Source organism: Pseudopodoces humilis, chromosome 1 (assembly GCF_049639895.1).
Source record: "Pseudopodoces humilis isolate 2021_Gansu_Grassland_sample_001 chromosome 1, ASM4963989v1, whole genome shotgun sequence".
Classification (NCBI taxonomy): Eukaryota; Metazoa; Chordata; class Aves; order Passeriformes; family Paridae; genus Pseudopodoces; species Pseudopodoces humilis.
Genome location: NC_142200.1, coordinates 51,353,743 through 51,377,313, shown reverse-complemented (window position 1 = coordinate 51,377,313; position 23,571 = coordinate 51,353,743). Strand labels below are relative to the sequence as shown.

General features: G+C 38.5%; 1 protein-coding gene across 1 annotated transcript in view; it reads left to right on the top strand.

Annotated features, from left to right (window-relative positions):
- Window positions 1-23,571, top strand: part of PIEZO2 (piezo type mechanosensitive ion channel component 2) — a 287,945-nt gene that overhangs the window by 189,721 nt on the left and 74,653 nt on the right. Inside the window, exons 9-17 of the mRNA XM_088061177.1 lie at window positions 2,917-3,045; window positions 4,108-4,146; window positions 5,461-5,599; window positions 5,928-6,061; window positions 8,118-8,354; window positions 13,323-13,446; window positions 15,019-15,266; window positions 15,917-16,065; window positions 16,816-16,989. Coding sequence (XP_087917303.1) covers window positions 2,917-3,045; window positions 4,108-4,146; window positions 5,461-5,599; window positions 5,928-6,061; window positions 8,118-8,354; window positions 13,323-13,446; window positions 15,019-15,266; window positions 15,917-16,065; window positions 16,816-16,989 — 1,373 coding nt within the window. The remainder of the gene's footprint in view (window positions 1-2,916; window positions 3,046-4,107; window positions 4,147-5,460; window positions 5,600-5,927; window positions 6,062-8,117; window positions 8,355-13,322; window positions 13,447-15,018; window positions 15,267-15,916; window positions 16,066-16,815; window positions 16,990-23,571) is intronic.

Here is a 23,571-nt window from a genome sequence, read left to right as displayed (position 1 = left end):
AGGAACTTTGTTCAAAAGAAGCTCTTGAACAAAAACTGTTTTGAACAAAACAAGAAAGAAGGACTTTTTCAGTCTAAAAAGATTACATAAGTTAAATATAATACTGGTATAGCAGATACTGAAAGCAGAGTAAGACATGTAGTCCTTAAGGGTTTTTTATCTTGTGTGAATTGCATCTTGGGGTCCTCTTATGAGTAAATTCCTCCTGGATTGTATTAAGAATTGTCTTTGAGACAGATACTCTTGGGACTGTCTAAATGCTGCAGGTGATTAACAATATTACAGGAACACTCCCCACTTCAAATCTTGAGTTTCAGACTTCAGTTTTTTTGTGTGTGCACCACAATGCCAGAGTATGGGATGTATGAAATTTCAGTGTACACTCTCCATGTGGGATTCTGAATGGATCTTACTCATGCAAAGTGACTGTGGCAGTCAGTAGAAGATTTGCTTTTCATATGCTTGCTGTTTTGGATCCTGACTTGTTCTAACATTGAGTCTTGTGAAATTCTACCTCTGCAAATAAGAAAAAGCAATCTGTCTCTGGAGATTTCAGCTCAGAGTTGTAACTGCTAATGCTGAATGTATGAATGGAGCCCATTCATAGTGTGCTGTGAGTGGTAAGTAATGGTACAGGAGTCAGCAGAGTTACAGCAGTTAAATGTAGAGTCCTCTTATAAAATTTTTATAATTGTTGGACTTAAAAGGTATTTAAGAGTTGCTGAGGAAGAGCTGAAAAATTTAGGCAAGTCAAAGGACTCTCACAAGTTGTGTTTGTGTGACTAGTACTGTGTTTTTTGACTTTTCTTCCTCTTCTGAGAAAGGGAAAACAAGATTTCCCACCCTTCCCTGTTGTGTCTAAGACTAAAAATATCATACTAAAATAATTGAGTGTGTCCTAGGTATTTTGTACTGTTTTTGTCACCCTGGTGCCAAACTAAATGGCTTTGATAAGTAGTTCTTTATGGTTCATATTTATATTAAAGTTTCAAATGGCGGTGACAAGTATTTTAGGCACAGAATCAGTTTATTTCATCTTACAGTTTTGCTAGGAATGCCCCTTTACAATCAAATATAAATATATGACCATATGTGAAATGTGCTACCATTTCCTCTGAGAAGTGAAACTAAATTAATAATCATTGTTTATCTAAGTCAAGTAAAAAAATAGGACCTTGCTGCTAGGATTGGAATGAGAAGAGTTTCAAAATGAGCTAGGATGTTTGAATGCCCTGTTCCCATGGGTAGCTTTGCAGACCTCTGCCCAGCGCCCTGATTTAATCTTCTATTACATCAGAGGGTTTTGCCTAAGCAATGAGAACAGCTGCCACCAGCGAGCTGCCACAGTGCAGGAAGAGCTCTGCTAGGGCTCAAAGGGAAGCTGTAACCTACTGTGGTTTGCACTCCTCCTCAACTGACAAGTGACAACATTTTCCACCTCAGATGGAGAAATAAACCATGTGGATTAAAGACAATTACAGAGTCACAGAACAGTGCAGTGGAAGGAATTTGGGAGAATCATGTGAAGTAACTTCTTCTGAGAGCAGGGTCTCAGATTAGATTTTTCAGGGCCAAATCTTGGATTTTGGATCATTGTTCTCAAGGTTTAAGAAAAAAAAAAGATAACTAGATAGCTAGATAGGTAGCTAGATGTAGATAGGTAGCTAGATGATAGATAGATAGATGATAGATAGGTAGGTAGATAGATAGATAGATAGATAGATAGATAGATAGATAGATAGATAGATAGATAGATAGATATTCTTTCTTTTTTTCTTAATACTCAGAGGGTGTTTTCCTGAAGCAAATTATGTCCTTAGCCTCTTGTTCTATAACTATGCTTCCCTGTGAGAAGACTACCTTTGTCTTTTTTAAAACTGTAATTTTATTGCTGTAAATTGGAAAAAAAAAATCTTCATCATTCAGCTTCTCCAAGCCTCTAATCACCTTGACAATTCTCTGTGGGATCCTCTCCAGATTTTCTGTGTCTCTCTTGAGCTGGGGATGCCAGAATTGTGTTGCAGGTGTGGCCTGACACTTGCCAGGCACAATGGAATAATCATATCCCTTGATCTGCTGGCAGCCCTCTGGCTGATGCAGTCCAGGACTTCATTGCTGCTGGAGTGCAGTCCAGTGCTGGCTCTTTTTAATCTTGCTGTGCACCAGAGCCTATTCCACGCAGCTGCTTCTCACACAGTCTGTCCACAGCCTTTACTGTTATGTGGGTTTATTCCAGCTGCAGGACTTTATCTTTATTAAACCTTGCCCAGTTTTTGTTGTCCCATTTCTGTATGGTGAGCCTTTCTTCTGGCCCATTTACCTCCTCCCAGTTCAATGTCATTCACAAATTTTGTGTGGGTGCAATTCCCTCCAGGAAGTTTTGAATAGGACCAGAACTAGTGCCAGTCTCTGAGGAACTCCACTCATGGTAATCTACCTTTTTGCCTTTGAGCCTTTACCCTAGCTGGAGAAAGACAGTTTAGCTAGTTCTCCACCCATTTTGTACTCCATTTGTCAAGTCCATTTCTTACCAGCTTGTCAGCAAAGACATTATGGAACAGTGGTCAAAGATGCTGAAATCAAGGTAGCATACACTGCCTTGAAAATTAAACATTGTATTTTGAAGGGTTTATATTTTATGTATTTGTGCATGCTTATGGTATGATTATATGGTAAGCTAAGGTAGTACATGGAGATCTGTGTAATTCTGGGGTCATGCAGCTAGCAGTTACAGGAAAGCTCTGTCATTGTTTCTGAAAATGTCATCTCACAGTCATCTATCATAAACCAAGCCTGAAAGGTGCTTCAGACATGCTTTGGAGAGGGAACATCTGCTGGGGGAAAAATTTCAGTTCCTCTGCTAAGATTGTATTTACAGAGCTACAGCTAGTGCTGTCATTTGTTGTCATTTAGCAGACGCCTGATGAAGAGAAATCTGTCAGCAGGGAAGATGACAAAGAAGCTCCCTGCAGCCCAATTCCAATGACAGCGGAGAGGAGACGCAGTCTGTGGTATGCAAGCCACTATACAACTGATGAGAGAAAAGTAAGACTGGAAGGGGAAGGGTCTCTGCATTACACAATTACTTTGAATTAAGGGAAGTGGTGTTATGTAGCTTGCAAGTACAATCTCCACTTGTGATTATATAAATCAGACAAAATATCAAGGCTGTATGGCAGAGTAGGATAGGAAGGTATTTTGTAAAAATGAATGAAACAAAACCAGGAGTCAGTGTAAGGATGTAAAGGGAAAGCATGCTCTCTGTTTTTGACTTCCACATTTAAGAAGTGTAGGACTGGGCTTTTGGCTTGGGGCCATTACCTTTGAAGGATCCAGTGAGAAAGTCTGTCTGGGAGCTAAATCTGGTGTAAAGATCTGATCTGCCTTGTCACTACTGATTAGCACTGTCATTGGTGAGTGGGGACTGCCAACTTATCTTCGCCTAAACTTACTGGTGTCCTCCTTGAAGATACAAAGCAAGGCAGTTTAGGCAGTTGTGTAAAACATCCTGGAAGGGTCCAGCTCTCTGCCACCTGTCTGCACCAGCTGCACTGCAAAATTTCATTTGTTGAGTTTTTGTCAAATTTGGGACATATGAACATTCATAAGCCACATATACTCAAACCGCAAGAAATCCACTATAATAATAATAATGGGAAATGAGCTGGCAAATGGATAAAGTATCATTTTTTATATTTGCATCACCATTTTATTGGAACTATTTTTATAATTGTAGTAATTCTAATGATTGTTTAAAAACTTAGTTTTTAAGCATCGGATCATTAGAAAGACATTAGAAAGCAGTTAATCAGTATAATGCAATACTGATTAATTCTTTGACCTAGTATCCAAAATTTCAATGCAATATTCTCAGTTCTGGTTTAAAAATCACAGGAACATACAGTAAAATTATGTCAATGCTATGGCACACTAAATATAATTTTATGGTGTTGTACAGTTCTGCTGACTTTTTAAGAATTCTTTCTGAATTTCTTGGTGCAAATCTGCAAAAGTCAGCGCATATGCATGCATGTATTCAAGAAGTCAAACTTACTAATGCTTGAGCCATGCTTCTGTAATAATTTGTTCTTGCATTGCTTTTTGCAGCTTCTGTCAATGACCCAAGATGAATACAAGCCATCGGATGTTAGTATACTACTAGTCTTTGTAATTTTGCAATTCTTCTCAATGTGTGTAAATACAGACAACAATATACATACAGATAAAACCTTAGGAGACATTTGTAAAACTTCTAGATTTATGGTTAGCCTGACATTTACCCTATAATTTTGATTATCCTAAATGTAATTGTCTTCTGCTTTCTTAATAATTTCCCTGAGAAACCATTGATTGATCACTTGAAATTAAGCTGCTTGTAGTAGTACCAACTGGCAAACGATCTTTGCTATTTCATTGGGTTTGAATAAGATATGAAAATATGCTTTCTAATGCAAGCCACCTTTAAATTTGATTTAGTATCTTTGCTATATTTTTTCTTTCATTAACGTTGGAATGCTGAGGCCTTTAAAGCATGACCAAAACCACATATGAGTTCAATTTACAGATTACAGAAAATCCAAGTCTTTATTTGAACAGACAAAAAATGATCAATTTATCGTGACTGTTACAGACCTTAGCAGACTTTGAAAGCAGAAAAGTCCCCTCTGTTTAGCACACACAGAAGAATGGAGATGAAGATGAATTTTAGGAGCATCCGTAAATGTGCGCCATGGTCTGTACTTGGTGCAGCTGGATATGACTGAACATAACCCAGATACTGTTCTGGAACAGTTCACAGGCTGTTGCACATGCCTGAGCATAGTCTTGACAAGCAAGATATGACCCTATCTCCCAGCCTGAGCAGAAGTCAGTCTGGAGCACATACTGCCATCACTAACCCATTGCGTGTGCATTTCTGCCAATACTGATGATTGTGATTGCTGGAGCCCTTAGCCAAACAAGCACAAGGGCTGAAATTGAAGTCACAAAAATAAAACAATGAAAGAGTGTTGAATTAGCACTGCTAAGAGACAAAAATGTGTCATCAGTAGCAATGATTACCACAAATTATTTTATTAACAGCTGCAAATATAGATCTCACCACTAATAATTCAAATTGGAAAGTAATTTATAGCCATTATTTTATTAACTTCTGGAAATAATTAGATGTGAACTGAAGTCTGAAAATCCTAATGTAGTAGTTTGCCCAAGAAGAAGGATGAATTTTTGGTTACTGCTATTGGTATGACATAAAAATCTAACAACAGTTAATTTTGGAAGCTGTTCCGTGTTACTTTTGCATGCAACATGAAAATAACATATCAGTTTCTTGGAAGTAGCTGCAGCTGCCTGTTAGGCTCTTTTAACATTGCCACTCTAAAAGTAGCAAAACACAGGAGTAGGAGTCCCAGTCTTCTGAGAGCCACGGTAAACACAGTGCCTCTCTCCGGTGTCCTTCAGGTGCTGCTGGTAACAGTGAACGGGAACCCCGCTGACTATCACACCATCCACCCTGCACTGCCACTAGAGAATGGTCCAGCCAAAGCAGACATGTACTCCACACCACAGTACAAGTGGGAGCCTGCGGATGGCACATCAGGTAGTAAATTGCCTAGGAATTGTCATTTTGTCCAAGTGTTTTTCTTATTCTGTATCTCCAGTCACTGCCTCTAGCATTTCTTGTCATTTTGGTAAGCTCTTTGGCCTGTTAAAGTTAAATAACTGCTGTCACCTTGCAATGATGGATGCCCATGTGGCAGTTTTGTAAACTGGGCTGTAGGTGTATACCGTCCAAAATACTTTGCCTACCAACACAGTGTTTTGAAGTAGCCATCAGAGGATTGGAAACAAAATAATTTCAGGAGAGGCTGCATGTACTATATTTACACCAGCATGGATTGCAAATAAGGATTTCTTTTTCCACCTAGTAAAGGAAGAGGAGGAGGAAGAAGAAGAGGAAATTGCTCAGGAGGAAAAAGAAAATGTTAAATTACATGCCCTGGTCTCTGTGTTTCAATTTATCATGAAACAAAGTTACATTTGTGCTCTAATAGCTATGATGGTAAGTACTGGCAACAAAAAGAGTAATGCTGTTGATTTTACAAGAGTCTTCTCTGTGCTTTTCTGAAAGTTGGCTTTCAGCAAGTCTTTGCATCAGGCTTAAAAATATAAAGATGGCTTCTGTATCACTTTGAGCTCATTTTAGGTTATTAATATATAATTCTGAGGCCTGTTACAGACCTTTAAATAGGGCAACATATTTCCAGGACTGGGAGCCCCTGACTTTGTTGTCTGTTGAATATCTGAAAACCACTGGGTCTCAGTTTTCTATTGATTCCCAAGCTTCTGCAAAAACAAGTTTGTCATGTGTTTGCACCACTCAGAAATTTACCAATAAAATTAAAGTATGTCATACTGATTTAGAAAACAGTAAAAATATAGTTTCTGATTCAGGTGATTCATACATCCAATGACTCTGAGAAGAAAGGATCTGTAAATCCTGGTTTCTTGTATTGACACAGGAAGATCTCAATGAAAATTCAACTTTGTGCCAAGTCAGACTTTTGTGTTCTTCTTTCTTTCTCTTTTTCATGCCATTGCTTGTTTTTAAGCCTCCTTGTTGCTCCTTTGAGCTGCACTATACCAAGGTTTCCACATAATGATTAGATGTCTTTCTATATTCTCAATGCAAGCTTTGCTTTTACTGTTTTGGAAGAGTTTCAACTATGATGAAATTAACCATAAAGCTTCTTGGACCAATTTTGCATTAAAAATGGTAAAACAAATTACCTTGGCTGCCTTTTGTTTGCATAAAGTTTCAAACTTTATTTGCTGTGTTTTAACAGAAAAAGTTTCTGCTGTAAATAAGGCAAAATACAGATCTGGATTGATGCATTCTGAGTCATTAACAAGTAGTTAGTTATTTTCATGTTGACACAGTATTTTTTTTTTCTATTTTTTTAAACTCATGTACTTCTTAGACCATAGAATGGTTTGGGTTGGAAGGAACCTTAAAAGTTATCTAGTTCCAACCCCCATGCCTTGGGCAGAGACACCTTCTACAAGACCAGGTGTACATTTGCCTTTTAATTAATTCCCAGGGTTATATCTTTCAATATAAAAGGAGACTATATCTTTGAAGAACCTACTTGTAGTTTAATGCTAGCTTTTTTCTTCATGAAGTATTCTGATTTTATGTGATCCAAATTAATTTATTAATTTATTTTTGGTATCCTCTGATGCTAATTCCATTTGTACTACAGCCAAAGACAGCTCAGTGTAAGCTATTTTCTCATATGGAGAACTAGCATATCAGTGTTTTTCACATACTCTTAAAAGACATCATTTCCAGGAGGGCTAAGCTAACCTGATAGAAATATTCTTAATGTTTAATAATTTTCTTTATTTTTTAATGCTTTATTGAAGGTTATTTCACAGTTACAGCAGCATATATACAGTTAAATTTAGTGCTAAATCACTAACAAAATGTAGTTAAAAACACTTACTCCCCTAAATCCTTTTCTTGAGTGTTTAATATAGAAGTTTTTGATAACTGAATTCTGAAAGCTGTAGAAAATGTTCTGTAGTTGTGAATATTCAGGTAATCTACCACGGTTACTGTAGACTAAACATTCTTCAGGTTAGGTGGGTGCACACCATAGCTTTCCATTTTAAACTGATTCCACAAAAGCTAGAGCAGTATGGATTTGATGCTGTTTTGTAATTCTGTCAAAGGCCATGAATGCAGTACCCACTGATTAGATTTTGCTACTCCTACTCTGAATTCTTTGCTGCTGTTTTGCAAGAATTTCTGTGCCCAAACTTTAATCTTTATTTTCCATCTCTTTTAGTCTGGTGTAATGAGAAGCAATAAGTCTGCTTACAAAATGCAGCTAATGCATCAAGCAGGGTTTGCTCTCAGAATCTACTTTCTGCATGTTCTCCAAGGGGTTTGTTTTAGCTAGTCCAGCAGGTGATTAATATGGGTGAGAGTCTGATGAAAATGAAAATATACACTGAGTAGAGAAGAGTAAATAAAGTTTAACTGGAAGTCTGCATCTGTGTTGTTCCTGAATGCATCTGTGGACATTTTTTCCTCTCTTTCCTCCTTCTACAAGGCGTGGAGCATCACATATCACAGCTGGTTGACTTTTGTGTTACTGATCTGGTCTTGCACATTGTGGATGATTCGGGACCGAAGGAAATATGCCATGATCAGTTCACCATTCATGGTTTTTTATGGAAATTTACTGCTAATATTACAGTATATATGGAGTATTGAGCTCAAGAATGATGAACTTCCTCAAGTATCTGGTTTTTTAAAAAGAAAAGACCCTGGGGAGCTGGCATCAAAGGTATGTGTAACAACCAGCTGAGATTTATTTACAAAACCACAAAATATATTGTGATAAAAATATGGATCTCTTGACATTTCTTAAAGAGTACATCCACAGTATTCAGTGTAACCACTTTCAGTAGCAATTCTGAAGTAAAGGGTAAGTCATTAGAAAGAGTGTTCAGAAAACTGATTCTTGCATATTAAGCTAATACTAGAGCAAATGTTTCAGACACCTTTCAGGTTTTCATGATAATTCTGTAGAAAATACTTGGTGGATTGAAATTGCTCTCGTTTGATTTTATTAACTGAATTCAAAATCAGATGTTATTTGATTCGCTATATTAATACCCATGGGATGTCAGATCTGCCTGTGACAATAATGGCCACTGGAACTGTGCTGTCATTGCAATTACCAGTACTACTCTCTCCCCAATGGTTTGGCACAAGCAGCAGCACATAGCTGTGGCTGAGTTTTAATTCTTTATCCTTACACCTGAATCAGCACGAGTTGAAATCCATTTCAGGTTAGAACCAAGAGAATTTGCTGATTCCAGTGCATGATAGATTTTTTTCCTTAATGTCTTGAAAATGTATTTTGTTCTGCAAGTCCTGGGGAAGGGACCGAGCGAAAATAGGATGTTTTTTCTTAGAGCACCCAAGAGGGGCATCTCAGGGAGTGCATCTAGTTGGCACTGCTCCTTGTGCTAAGTGGATCACTTCCCTTGTGACTCCTAATTACAATTTAAGTTGATTCTGTATGTCATCTTCCTTGTTGGCAATACCCTTTGGACAAACCTTTCTGGGTCTTTAATGCATTTGAAAGTTAGTGAATGCTGTATTATTTCTCTTGTAAAGGTAGAGTTAGTTTGATAAGAGGGATAAAGCTCAAGGGTTTCTGCAAGAGAAGTTCTTCATTTCTCTCAATGACTTCATAAATCCCTAAGGAGTTTTAACTGTCTTAATACTTCATTCCCTTTGACATTATTTCTTGTTGGCTATATCATCAAATATCTTGTCTAAAAGCAGATACTGTCAAGAAAGGAAGCTGTCGTGTATATATAGTGATTTGGCCACATCCATAAAGCCATTAGATGTTTAGTGGGGCTTTTTAGGCTGAATAAAATGCATTCCAAAACTTTCACAGAATCACACAAAAATTGAAGCCAAAAGAGACTTTTGGAGGTCATCCAACTCTCAAGCAGAGCCATCTAGACTTGATTGTCCAGGACCATGCCTAGATGGCTTTTGAATATCCCTATGAGTGGAAATTCTTGTTACATCCCAGGGCAACCTGTGCCAGCGCTCTATTACCTTCACAGGAAATAAAGTGTTCCCTGATGTTCAAAGGGAACCTCCTATGTTTCGGTTTGTGCCTATTGCCTCTGGTCCCATCACTGAGCACCACTGAAAAGAGACTGGCTCTGTCCTCTTTGCACCTCCCTTCGGATATTTTTAGACATCAAATGAGATTCCCCCTGAGCTTTGTCTTCTTCATAGGAGAGATGCTCTAGTCCCTTCATGGCCATTCAGCTGGACTCTCTCCTTTACATCCATCTCTCTTGTTCTGGGGTACCAGAATAGGACACAGCACTCAAAATACGAACTCACCAGTGCTGAGCAGGGAAGAAGAATCACCTTCCTCAACTTGCTGTCAACACCTCCTAATGCAGGCACTAACATTCTTTGTCATAAGGGCACGTTGCTGGCTTACTTGTAACTTGCTATCCACCAGGATCCACAGGCTATTTCTGACAAGCTGCTCTCCAGCTGGTCAGACCCCAACACGTAATGGTGCATGAGCTGGTTCTTCCTCCCCAGGTGCAGGACTTTGTACTTGTTGCATGTCCTGATTTTCCTGTCAGCCCCTTCCTCCAGCCTGTCGAGGTCCTGCTGGATGGCAGCATGACTCTCTGGTGAATCAGCCATTCCTCCCAGTTGTGCATTGTCAGCAAACTCAGTGAGGGTACACTCTCCCCATCATCTGGATTAAAAATGAAGATGTTGAACAAGACTGGATTTAGTATTGAACCATGGGGCACATTGCTAATCACTGACCTCCAACTAGACTTTATGCCATTGATAAGCACCCTCTGAGCTCAGCTGTTCAGTCAGTTTTCAGTTCACCTCACTGTCTGCTCATCCAGCCCACACTCCATCAGGTTCTCCCTGAGCATCTCATGAGAGACAGTTTCCCTCTGGAGTCTAAGTAAGAAACAGTATCTGCTGCCCTCCTCTCATCTACCAGGTCAGTCATTTTATCATAAAAGTTTATCAAGACAGTCAAGCATGAATTCCCCTGGATGGATACACTCTGACTATTCCTAATGGTTTTCTCATCCTTCATTTGCCTGGAAGTTTTTTTTTGTGATTGGCTCCTCCATCACATTAGAATCACAGCATAGTTTGGGGTCAGCAGGGACCTTTCAAGATCGTCTAGTCCAATCCCCCTGCCACAGGCAGGGACATCTTTCACTAGATCAGGTTGCTCAAAGCTCCATCCAGCCTGACCTCAGACACATCCAATTGTGGAGTATCCACAGCTTCTCTAGGAAGCTTTTTCTGGCATCTCACAACTATCACCTTCCCAGGGATTGAAGTGAGGTTGTCCAGGCTTGATCCTTCATCTGGAAGATAAGAGTGACATTTGCTTTCCTTCAGCAATTCTCCTGTCACCACATTTGATCAAAGGTCACTGAGAGATTAACCTCTACTAGTGACACCAGCCAGCTCCTGGGTACATCCCATCAGGACCCATGCATTTATGTATGCTCACTTTCTCTAAATATTCCCTGATCCAAACCTGTTCCACCAAAGAAAGACTCTTCCTTGCTTCAGACTTTTCCATGGTCTCTAGGAACTGTGTTTCTTTAAGGATAGCAAAGACTGAGGCAAAGAAGGCATTAGGCACCTCAGCCTGTGTAACCAGGGCCCTCGCAGTGGCCCTAGATTTTCCCTAGCCTTCCTTTTTCTGCTGAGGCATGTACAGAAGCAAATCTTGTTGCTCTTGCCATACCTTGTCAGACTCAGGCCTTGACTTTTCTAACTATGTCTGTGCATGTATGGCCATTCTCTGCATTCCTCCCAGAATATCTAGTCCATCCTCCATCCCCAGGCAGAGTCTATGCGTTCCAACTCTCTTTCCATCCAAATCCCAGCTTCACCTCTGCACCTCTCTGGCCTGTGCTTCCTTAAAGAGCCTGTAGCTGTGTATTGCAAATATTCAAGGCATCATTTCCTGTCTCTCTCATCCCAAAAAGACCACAGCCCTGTGCAGAGATCACTAGTTGCTTGGGTTTGTTCTCCATGCTGCAGAGCTCTAGTGTACAGGTACTTCAGAGGGGCACCTGACATGCTGTTTTCCCAGAAAGAATCTGGCAGGTTTCCCCGTAAGGCTGTGTTGAAGTAACAACATTGTATGTATAATTTGTATATGATTTGCTCATATACAAATGCTTACAGTGATCCTGCATAAGCCTGGATTTGCTGAGTATGTATTTCCTTTTGTTCACATCACCCTTTGCTTTTCAGCCTTGTCCATCAGTCTCTCTTTAGGGCACTAGTAACTCTGTACCCCCCTTTATTCCTAATTTAAAGTCCTTTGAATAATGGTTGAATTTAAATGAAGACTCGATATTGTATTCTGCAGAAAGAATGTAATTCTGTACCTGTAATTCTTTCTGCATAACTTTCTGCATGCTATATGTGTTTCCTGGTCTGAAAATAAAATAACATCTATGCTGTGAGAAGTGACTAAAAGCATTGCTTTGGTCTGCAACCCTTCAAGACTTAGAGCCAGCTCTGGCTCTGGAAATTCCAGGTAGAACAAAAAAGTAAATGTAGTGGGAAAACAGAGCTAATCACTGCAGAAGAAACTGTGTGTTTTACAATATCAAAGGTTTGTGTTGCAAAAGCCAGAGCTCTAGGAGGTAACTGGGGAAGCTGTGACAAGTCACACAGGATGGCAGTCTGCTGCCATGGCTCAGTGCTAGCAGAAGTGTCAATAAAAAAGTCATCTCCTGGGAGCAATCCTTTTCCCCATTAAGGTCTTGTGTGTTAGAAAAAAAAGGATACATTGTACCACTGGCCTTGTCATTCTATTGTTTGCAAAGTATGTGGCTCTTAGGAGTTTCCTCTTTGAAATTTTGTTCTTCTAGCTATGTAGTGAAATAAGTCTCCTTCTGCAAAGGGAAATTAGCAAAACCTTCATAGAAAGTAAGCATAAAATTAAGTGTGTGACAATAGGCATCATGATGTTTTCTAATTTTTGTGCATCTCTTGGTATTGCAAGCTGTTGAATTTAGCTTTTTGCAAAACACAGAAATGCACTCTTCATTAAAGAGATCTGTTTATTTCTAAGGTACCCTGCTGTTATTGAATTATCATCTCTTGGAGGCCTTAAAAGAATTAAGTGCTGTCTCAACTCTTGTAATTGTTGCAAATGCAAGACATATTCCGTTGACTGGGTCTTCTGTAACTGCAAGACATACAAAAAAAAAAAATTTTAAATTTGCTGTGTTTAAGCACCTGAAGTAACAAACCTCCTGTCTCAAAATATTTATGATATACAAAACCATGATAATGACAACACACTCTTGCACATGTTTCATCCCTAAAAAAAATGGTAAAAAGTTGACAAAAAAAACAACAAATGGGAATTATACCAATCCATGAGTAATAGGAAGATCCCTAAATTTATAAGACAGTAGTTAAAAACTGAATAGAATGGGGTAGGAATAGGCACATATAAGTGAATACCTTTAAGAAATGGAAAAGTGCAAATGAAGCAAAGTTGTCTGTAATGCAGGATGTTTCATAAATAACATAACTTGCCCTAAGATGCACTTTGACACTGGTGCCATCACTGCCATTTTCTGAAAGTCAGAGAAAACAAAGGCATGCAAAATTTGTGAAAACCTATGCTTGTATCAGTAGGACATAGGATATACAATTAGTCTGTTGGTTTTGTTTTGATTTTTGTTTGCAGATTCTTTTCACAATTACTTTCTGGCTACTGCTTAGGCAACACCTCACTGAACAGAAAGCACTTCGGCTAAAAGAAGCTACTTTATCTGAGGTCAAAGTTGGAAGTGAAGAAAATGACGAAAAAGGTAAAGCCAGATCCAATTTAGTCCTTCAGTCACGATAGAAATTCCAGTTACTGCGTTTCTCTGATGCTGAAAGCAATTAGCAAGGTATCTGTTATTAGCTAAGAAAGATATTACAAAATCTATGTGCAGCTGTCTCTCAGATATAAAACACCTCTGAACTTTAGAAATTCAAATAATATGTTCTTTGCTGGAAGGTAATAAAATTACTCATGTTAGAAAGATCATGGAACTTTCAAGTGATCAGTGTACTGCTGTGTTCCCAAGTCAAACCAGGGGATTGCCCTAAAGTTTAACCACAGAAGATGAGTTTACCTAGAAGTTGCTCAATTCCTTGATAGTTGTGTTGGTACATAAACTCTTACACAGACACAGAAGTTAAACTACAAATTTCAGTGGAAAAAATAAAGACATATTTTTTCAGTGCAGGGGCTCAAGCGCACCTGAGAGCAAACTTTACTTTCGTAGGTTCAGCTTATCAAACAACTCAGTGACCTGTTCTTTCTTTTTCTACTGGGGACATGTTTCTCCAAACATTCCTTGCCCCCCTCTCTCTGGATGTTAACTGAAAAAGCCCAGTGCACTGAAATGGTGGAAAGTGAGCCCTGGAAGCAGTAGTGTGGTTTTGTCTCTGATTAATTCCAATCCTTGCCTCAGTAAAACAGCTGATCAGTGTCAAAGCTGTACAACAAGGATTTTCAAGGCAAGAGCCTGAAGAGAGGGGGATGGTGAGTGGGACAAAAGGAGTGAGCAAGCCTTTTGATCATGAAGTTTCAATGTTGCTCTCAATGGAAAGAAAAACAACTGTACTATGGTTTTGGCAAGCCCTGTTATCTAGGTACTTCCACATGTACTTGCTGCTGAGGGGGACACCCTGCCCTCCACATACTTCATAAGATTAATAACTGGGGAATCTTGACCTCTTCATAGGGCTAAAGCAGCTTGTCTTTTCTGGCCCAGGTGCAGCACAAAAACCTGGATAAGTGGTAGTTTTTTTTTAAAAAAAAAGCTGCAGTGTTAGTACAGCATTTATATATTCTAAGCTTTTTTGGGTTTATGTTAATGTTTTCCTTTGCTTGTGGTTTATGGAGGTAAACACAATATTATCTAAAGGATGAAACTCAAGATGAGAGGTTCCAACTCAAGATGGGATTTTAAACTCAATATGTGAGGTTTCTGTTGGTGCTGGTGGTTTCTTTGTTTTCCAGTTTAAAAGGTTGCTTACTTGAGAGTATAAGCATTGCCATGGAAAGTGTTTTGGCTATTATCCATTATGCAACCCTTAGGCTCTAATTTTCTACTACAACTGCATTTTGTTTCAGACCAAATGAAGATGGGTGTCTGGTAAAGATGTATAGCCATGTGCCCTATGACTCCAGCAGCAGGTTTAAGCTCATATGAAGTTAAAAAATCTTTTCCTTGCTCTGGAGGCACACATGAATAGGAATTGCAGTCTCTTGTGAATATTGAGTTTTAAGTTTTTGTATTGTGTGCAGAGATTTTAGTTTCCACGCATTTAAATTCTTACTGAAAGTCCCCAGAGGAGACAGGCCAAATGTGACTCTTTATTTGCAGAAGAGGAGTCGCAAGAGGGAGAAGTGTCAGAAGAACAGGAAGAGGAGAAGGAAGAGGAGGAGGAGGGAGAGGAGGATGATGAACAGGATATTATGAAAGTCTTGGGGAAGCTGGTGATGGCTATGTTAATCAAGTACTGGATTTACGTCTGTGGGGGCATGTTCTTCTTTGTCAGCTTTGAGGGTACAATTGTCATGTACAAAATCATCTACATGGTACTGTTCCTCTTCTGTGTGGCCCTCTACCAGGTAAGGGAGAACTTTGTTAACTTAAATTTCTCCTTGAATAGAACTTTTTAGCTTGGTAATGAAGTAGCTCCAAATAGAATTCATGAACAGTGAATTTGTTCTTTAGTTGGACACAACGGAATAAGACCACTTGAAGGGATTAAGACTAATTTTCCTCTGTTTTTTGGTTATAGTGACAGGCAAAGTGCATGTAAATTAGAAACAATGCACACCTCTGCTCAGCCATGCCACTTCACCATCAGCTTTGGAACCTTTGTGGAAAATTCTGAGTCTGTGCACATTCTACATAACCACCAATTGTTGTGACAGCTGGTCCACACAGCTTCCAAAACCCAATTAGTGTGGTAGTCCCTCTCCTAGGCTTTCATCACCTAATGGTGGTGAAATTAGGCGACATGAAGCTGTTCCTGACTTTGTGTCTTGTGGCTCATGTCTCATCAGACGTTTTTGCATTAAAGTCTTTACTTGAATGATCAAAAGTAAATACTATGTCAAAAATCTGTGCCTCGCACTGGGTAATCATTGCTTATTTCAGACCAGCTCGGAAAAATAGTGTTCTTCATCCTTGTTTGACAATACAATGTCGTCAATATTTCTATCAGTGTCTTTGCCTTCAGCTTGTGTCAGCATCTTTAGTGTGTGATTTTCAGGTACACTATGAATGGTGGAGGAAGATTTTAAAGTACTTCTGGATGTCAGTAGTTGTTTACACAATGTTGGTACTTATCTTCATCTACACATACCAGTTTGAGTCATTTCCTGGGTTGTGGAAGAATATGACAGGCCTGGATGAAAGGAAGTAAGTGGTTTTGATCAATTTTTTATTTTTATCTTTGGATCTCTGAGTTTAGTGTCACTGGAGGATCTGAGAGTAGTCTTCCTTCTTATGGGAGAAAAATGTCCTGCAGCCATTCTCAGGCACAGCTGATTTTAGGCACTCAGTTATGAAGCTGTAGATTTATTGGTCTAACCATAGAAGTGAACAAACCCAGAGAGGAGCTCAGACTCATATTTTCTCCAGTTGGCTGCTTAGGCCATTGGATTGCTTCTGTTCTCAATAAAGTGACAATATTTCTCTTCTCCACTTTGACAATAGGAACCAGATCCAGGGAAAGATTAAGGGTAGATCTGCAGGATGTTTGGAGCCGATAAAGGTGAACCTGCTCTCCTGCTAATAAGGAAGACTGGGTTTCTTCATCTTTATGATAAGTTAGTCATTTCTCAAGAGGAGCTTACATTAGAAAGTATAAGCAATAGGAGTGGATCTCCAGTGCAGGACTTTCAGTCAGAGAAAACTCATCTGATTCAAGAGATCTGTGGCAGGGTTTGTTCATTTGACAGTGCATTTACAGTACATCTCTACATTACTGAGTCCAAACACAAGATACTTGCATTGTAAATATTGCTAGTTTGTGAGAATTTTAGAAACCAAAACCATGTAAAAAAGTGACATCCCCTTATTTCCTATTGCAAATCATTTGTAATAATGTCTCATGGAAAGAATATTTTGTGTGAAAAGATGCCTTAGTAGATTTTTTTTTTTTTCCAGACTAGAGGACCTTGGCTTAAAACAGTTTTCTGTGGCTGATCTATTCACACGCATCTTTATCCCTACCTCCTTCCTACTGGTGTGTATTTTACACCTTCACTATTTCCACGATCGGTTTCTCCAGATCACTGATTTAAAAGCTGTAACCAGCAAACAGGACAACACTATTTACAGGTAAAGAAGCCAAGTAAATGGAACTATTTATTATCTGTATGGAAATGCTGTTTCTCACTATCTTGTAATGCTCACTTTTCAGTAGATGTTATATGCCTTTGCTATGACAACCTGCCTTAAAAAGAAAGTGCACAGTATCCAGCACTCCACTACAACCAATGTATCTGTCTCTCCCAGTTTTCCCCTACACACTGAACTTTTCATTTTAGGGTTCATTCTCAAAGGTAGTAATGGCATTTATGTATTTATTTCATTGGCTTTGACCTTTAACGGGATTTAGGTGCTTAATTACTGTGTGGGCCCTTTTGTATGTGTGTTCCTGTCACTAATAAGAAATACAGCTTTTATTTTGGGTTACTTCTTTTTTTTTTCAACATCCATTTTGAGGGCCACATGAAGATTGGGAGATCCATGGAAAATACCCCATTTGCATTGAACAGTTAGGCCTTTTTGTAAAGTTGAACTTCAGAAATGGAAAAATTCTGAGTTTGTGGTTACTTTTCATAGTGCTGACCCTTGACATTGGATGATTTCATCCAGACATTCATTAGCATTTTTTCATGAACCTAGGACATCACTTTTCCAGTGTGTTCAATTCTTATATATTTTCTTGCATAAAAACCAATCTGGCCTAGGATACTGAGCCAGGAGTATAAGAGGGAGAAATTATTTTGTGGTACATAGGGTTATAGCATGCAATGAGAGTTCATTCATTCTCTGAAGAAAGCAATTAATTTAGACCCTACTTTTAGAATGTTCACCTGTTGAATGATAAACGTATCTCAGCTGCACTTCTGTGAATGGGGATTAGCTGCATAACACCACATAGACCACAGGGTGTTATGGAATAATGCCAGTTACTGTAATTTCTCTCTCCTTGCCTCCTTTGGGCTGAATTCTCTGTGGATATAACTTTTCCCTAGTCTCTCAGCCTCCTTTGGGCTGAATTCCTCTGGGATCCTCCCTTGTGGAGAGTCCCACTTATCTCAGTCCTTATTATTTGAAGAAAACTCCCAAGCTCATTAGAATCTTGTTTCTCGTGTTTATTAGCAGGTGATCACAAAACTTGACAGGTCTCTCCAGGCTGGTTACAAGGTTAATCTTTGCAATTTGGCACATTTCTTTCTTCTGATGGTACAAACAAGGCCTTGTGGCACACTTTGTGTCTGATGCACAAAATGGCCCCGAACTACGCAGTTCTTTTATCTTTATACCTATTTTTACCCAATTAACAATAGACACGTATATTATTTTTCTTAATGACCCAATGACCCATCACCTCTGTGATGCACTGCGGCATTCTCTATCCAATCATTTACCATTACCCAAAAACCTCTAGGAGAAGAACATGAAGAAGAAAGAAGAAGGGACAAGGGACAACACCCTAAATCCTCCATCTTGTCTCCTGTTCTCTAAACTAACTTTTTCACCCAGTGATTTAAAAAATTTTTTAATCTACACACTTACATTTTTAGCTTTTTTCATCTAACTTTAACATTTGTTTTCATGGATCACCATGAAAACATGCTCATGAATTTCATATTATATGAAATTCAGTGTTTTTTGTGAATCCTATAACTAAGTATTAGAAACAAGGGCACACAATCTGTATCTCAGACTCCAACAGTTACTTAACAGGGAATTATGTTCTAGGTTATGCAAGATTTACGGAGCATTTCAGACATTTTTCATACATTCGATTCAATCTGAAGCTACTTCACAGTTTATGGTACAAGTTTTTGCCATGAGAATAAGCTCCAGTTTTATGGAATGCTTCCAGTCTCTGTATTGAAGTAATTGCTAAGACTGGAACAGATCAAACTTGATAGAATTTCCCAATAAAGGTGCAGGGGCGGGGATTAAACTTGCCTTTTAAATGTCTGTCTGTGTAATAACTCCCCCATTGCCCTTCTGGAATTGCTAAATGTGATGGTAGATTCAAGGGCGCTTTTGTAATAGCCTGTGTGCAAACTACACTTGCCCGTAGTGGACTTTTGTGCAGCAGCAGGTACATGTCAACAGCTCTGAACTGGCCAAGTCCTGAAAACAGAGCCCAGATACGTGTCTGAGCTGAAATGGGGCTGTTCCTGGGCTGAGGCATTTGGGGGAATGCTTTACAGTTTGCCGTAACTCCGCAAGCTGCCTTGCAGCCCAAAGTTTGCACTTTTGCTGAATAACATAGGAAGTTTCCACCTCCCTTCCAGTGGGATCCAATAGACACAGAATAAAAAGAAAAAAGCCCTGAGGCCCTGGCAGGATTTTGATGGGTTCACTTTGCCTGTGAAAACCACTACTTGAAAATCACATCAAAGATACAAGAATGTTATAGTTTTCCAAATGCTGGCATGAAGAGAATCACTGTGACTAAAATCACTTTATTCCCGAAGGATGGAACTGCTGATGGTGAAGACACAAAATGTTTTAATGCATTGTGAACAAACATTTTTTCCAGGAATAAGCAGCCTTGAGGTACTATGCTGAAAGTGGACATTCATTGTCGTACCAGGCTTTTTATTAAAGTCGCAGATGAAGAGGATCATGTGATATTATCAGCTTTTTTATCTTGGAATTAGAATGCTATTTTTTTGGGTTTAAATGTGTACTAGATTGTATTAAGTAGTCACATAAGTAGCTGCTTATTTTTAACTGTTAAATATGGCATATGTGTTACATTTGCCAATTTGCACTATTTTCAAAATCACAAATACCACATATCTCCTTTGTTCCTCCTGAGGAGCTTTAAGTATTATGACCAACACCCAAATCAGAACAGTCTTCTTGGTTTGTATTCCTAATAACACTGCCTGACATATGAAAATACAACTCTTTTCTTCCCTTGACGCAATAAATCACTATTGAGCATCAGCTGACTTTATAGTTCACAGCTTCACGACAAGAGCTCAGCTGACGTTTGTATTGGTGATGCATAAATGGATAAGAACTAACACAACAACCAACTTCAGCTTAACAGTAATGCTAGCAACAAGTTGCAGGGGCAATTAAAACAGTCAACGTTCATATATTTGAGTTTTCTCTCAAAGCTACTAAAACTTATTTTTACTTTTTGCTTTGAAGACACTAGCATTCACTTAAATGTTTTACCTTTCTAAACTGCTTTTATGCTGCACCTTTGGCAACAAAAAAAAAAATTAAATACAGAAACAGAACCTTCATTTTGAGTAACAAGACAGAACTCAGTCCTTTTAATTGTAAACTTCTTAAAATAAGCACAGCAGCTGAGAGCTGGTCATGAAAGCAATAAAGAAAGCACGTCCAGTTCCTCCATCTGCCTTTGAACTGCCAGATGTGAATACAATACTACAGTTGTGTGCAACTGAAGAGTCCTGTTAAAATTAATGAGAATGTGCATTTATTCAAATGCAGCTTCTCATGAGCAAAATTTGCAGTGAGTTGAAGAGTAAAGGTCTGCCAGCTGTAAAGAGAGGGCACAAAACTGGCTTATTGGAACTGGCAGAGTGAGGCACTTCTCATGATTTATAAAGGTGTCAGAACTGAGAGTCTCAGTTTTACATCTGCAAGAGAAAGGAAAACTCTCTGATTAGGACTTTCCAAGCCCATTTCCTTGCTGTACCATGGATTATGGGATGGCAGAGAAAAAGGCTGTGAGGTAGATAATTTCTCTGATATGATGCTCTGCCATAATTACCTTTGCGTATTTTTTTTTTTTAAAGAAAAAAATATTTTTAAAAATAGTGGTATTCTAAGGCTTACTTAAAATAAAGCAGTAGACGCTGTTCTCACATTTTGAGGACTGTGAAAATTATCTGTAGTTCTGACTAAAGTTGCATAGGTTCTTAATGTCTAAGAGTCGCCTTTATAAGCTTCCTAGACTTTTCACTGCATGGTGTATGTTAAAATTTCAGAGTGTGCATTGTTATGACAATGTGTCATAACACATTGGTAGACAGGAAAGTGTGTTTGTTCCTATTTAACAGTTTTCTTTTCTCTCTCTAATTCATTTCCCATTTTCATCTTGTGCTTTCATCTCCCACCTCATAGCCATGCCAAAGTCAATGGCCGTGTATATCTAATAATTAATAGGTGGGTACTTCAATTCTTCCTTTCCTTAAAAACCGATATACCTTATTTTTTTTGTTACTTCTTAGTTGCCTTAAAGCAAAGTATGTTCTTGCTGCACAGTACTGTGAAGTAAGCAGGGAGATAACTTTGTTCAGGTATTGCAGTTTCCTAAAGCTGATGAAGCAGTTAATACATCTAATCTGCATATTTATACATTGTGAGTTTCTTCTCCCAGCTGAGAATTCTCCTAAACTTTGCCCACGCCTCAATGCAGGAATAATTGGTGCTATTTGTAATTGGCTGCAGACAATAGATTTGGTTGAGGAGGCTCGTTTATCTACCCTTTATTTGTGCATGGAAAGATGCATGCCTGCATGCGCCTGTGTACACACAGACACACAGACAGACAGAGACAGACACCCCTGTCTTTCTCCAAGCATGTAAGAATGGGAATTTGAGGGACTGTTCACTTAAATACATGGTATGCATTATGAGTTTGTACAGACTGAAATTTCAGAGTTGGAAAGGGAACACTGAACCCACTGCATGCTAAGGCTGTTAATTCACGGGCTGAGTTGGGTGCTGCAGGATCCAAACTAGAAAAACTACCATCATGATCATCCCTTTATAAATGGCATCTTAAAAACTGTTCCATAAAATAGATTCCTTTCAAAATACTTAACTGGAATAAATGTGAGCTATTTTTTAATCATCTCTGAGAATAGAAGGACTTCTGAGTTGTTGTCACAACTGAATATAAACAGAAAAACCATGAAGTTACATTGTTTAGATATTTGTGACTACCTGGTCTAACAAGAAGTCAATTTATGAGTCATGTTCATGCTCCTTCTTAAATGTCATCACATAGTTTGGGTCACCATTCTTAAAAGTTCACAAAAAAAAAAAAAAGTGTTCTGCAGAGCAGAAAGCTTTCTGTTCTTAAGGCTTTGCATGAAAGATATTGGAGAACTTCTTTTAGCCAGAAAGTTTCAAGCAATTCATAAACAGAAAAAAATTATCAAAGACGAAAGATTCTTAATAATGCATTCAATTAATTAACCTTCTTCTCTAGTAAATGAAAAATAGGTGAAAGTCCTTGTGGCACAAGCATGATTTTAGTGCCACTGAAATTGCTTTGTTGCCAAAAACTAGATCTGTTGGTATACTTCTCATTATTGATGCCCTATTTAATGAACCTGAGAGTATGAAATACTCTCAGCTAAAAGCTGTAGTGGCTGTACCTTCAAGGCTTGTTGCCTGCATTGTTATTTAGTTATTTCTCTTCCTTAGTATCAGACACAATGCCTTTATGTTATTTGGAGTAATTTCCCACCAAAATATGGCTTCTAACAATGAAGTCATATCTCACTAGCTGTGAAGATGTATGGGTAGCTTGTCTTAAGAATTCTAAACTAGTGAAGTTTTTATATCTTAATACCTCAGTGTTGTCAGTTACAATATAAGGTGAATATAGTGAAAAAGAAAAAGAAAAAAAAAAAATTGGAAAAACAATCCTAGCAATACATAAGGAAGTTTTGGAAGAGAGATTCCAAGTAGACTAACTTTCCAAACAGTGGGCAGGGCTTTTTATCTGTCCTTGGACGTCCTAAGCACATGATCCAATGCTCAAGCTTACTGATGCCAATGAAACTAAGCCTACTGAAAACTAAACTTATACTGAGGCTTTATCAGGTATATATATTACATGTACTGATCTTTATAACCCCATTTGCCTCCTGGATTTCCAGAACACAAATGGGAATTATATGAATAAGAGAAAGATGAATCCACTCATGCCAAATCCTATAGAGTTACTGTGTTTCTGTCCAATTTACACTGAGGTAAGTCATTAAGTCCTTGATTTACACCAGTGTGAATGTAGACTTTTTCATTATAAAAGTCACTTGGGAAGACACCTCATAAAAATCAATGCAATTGCATATATACAAAAACCTGTCTGATTGGTTTTGATGTGGTTGCTTTCATTTCATGGTCTATTGCCTTTTAAATGAACTCTGATGGTTTATAGTAACCAGGGATCTCTATAACATTTGAACTGAACTGAAAATTCATTCTCTCTTCTTTATACATGACCCTCCTATTGATACTTTATTAGAGTTCCAGGTAAATATAAGTTAGTCATGTCATTTTAGGGAACATTGATGTTTAGTCACTTTGTAGAAATTTGAATATCCTTTTAGTACATATGCTAGCTGATCTGTGACTTAGATATGAAAATAATCAAAGAGTCCCAAAAGAGATGATTGGTAACAGCCAACATGGCTTTATTGAAGGTAAATCATGCCTGGTAAATTTGGTGACCGTGTATGATAAGGGTACAGTGTTGATAAATAGGGGCAGAGCAACTGGCATTGTCTACCTGGATTTATGCAAAGTGTTTGACATTATCCCATATGATATCCTTGTTTCCAAATTGGAGAGACAAGGTTTTCATGGATGGACCACTTGGTGGATAAAGAACTGGCTGGATGGCCACACACAGAATTGCTCGGTGGCTCATTGTTCATGTGACCAGTGACG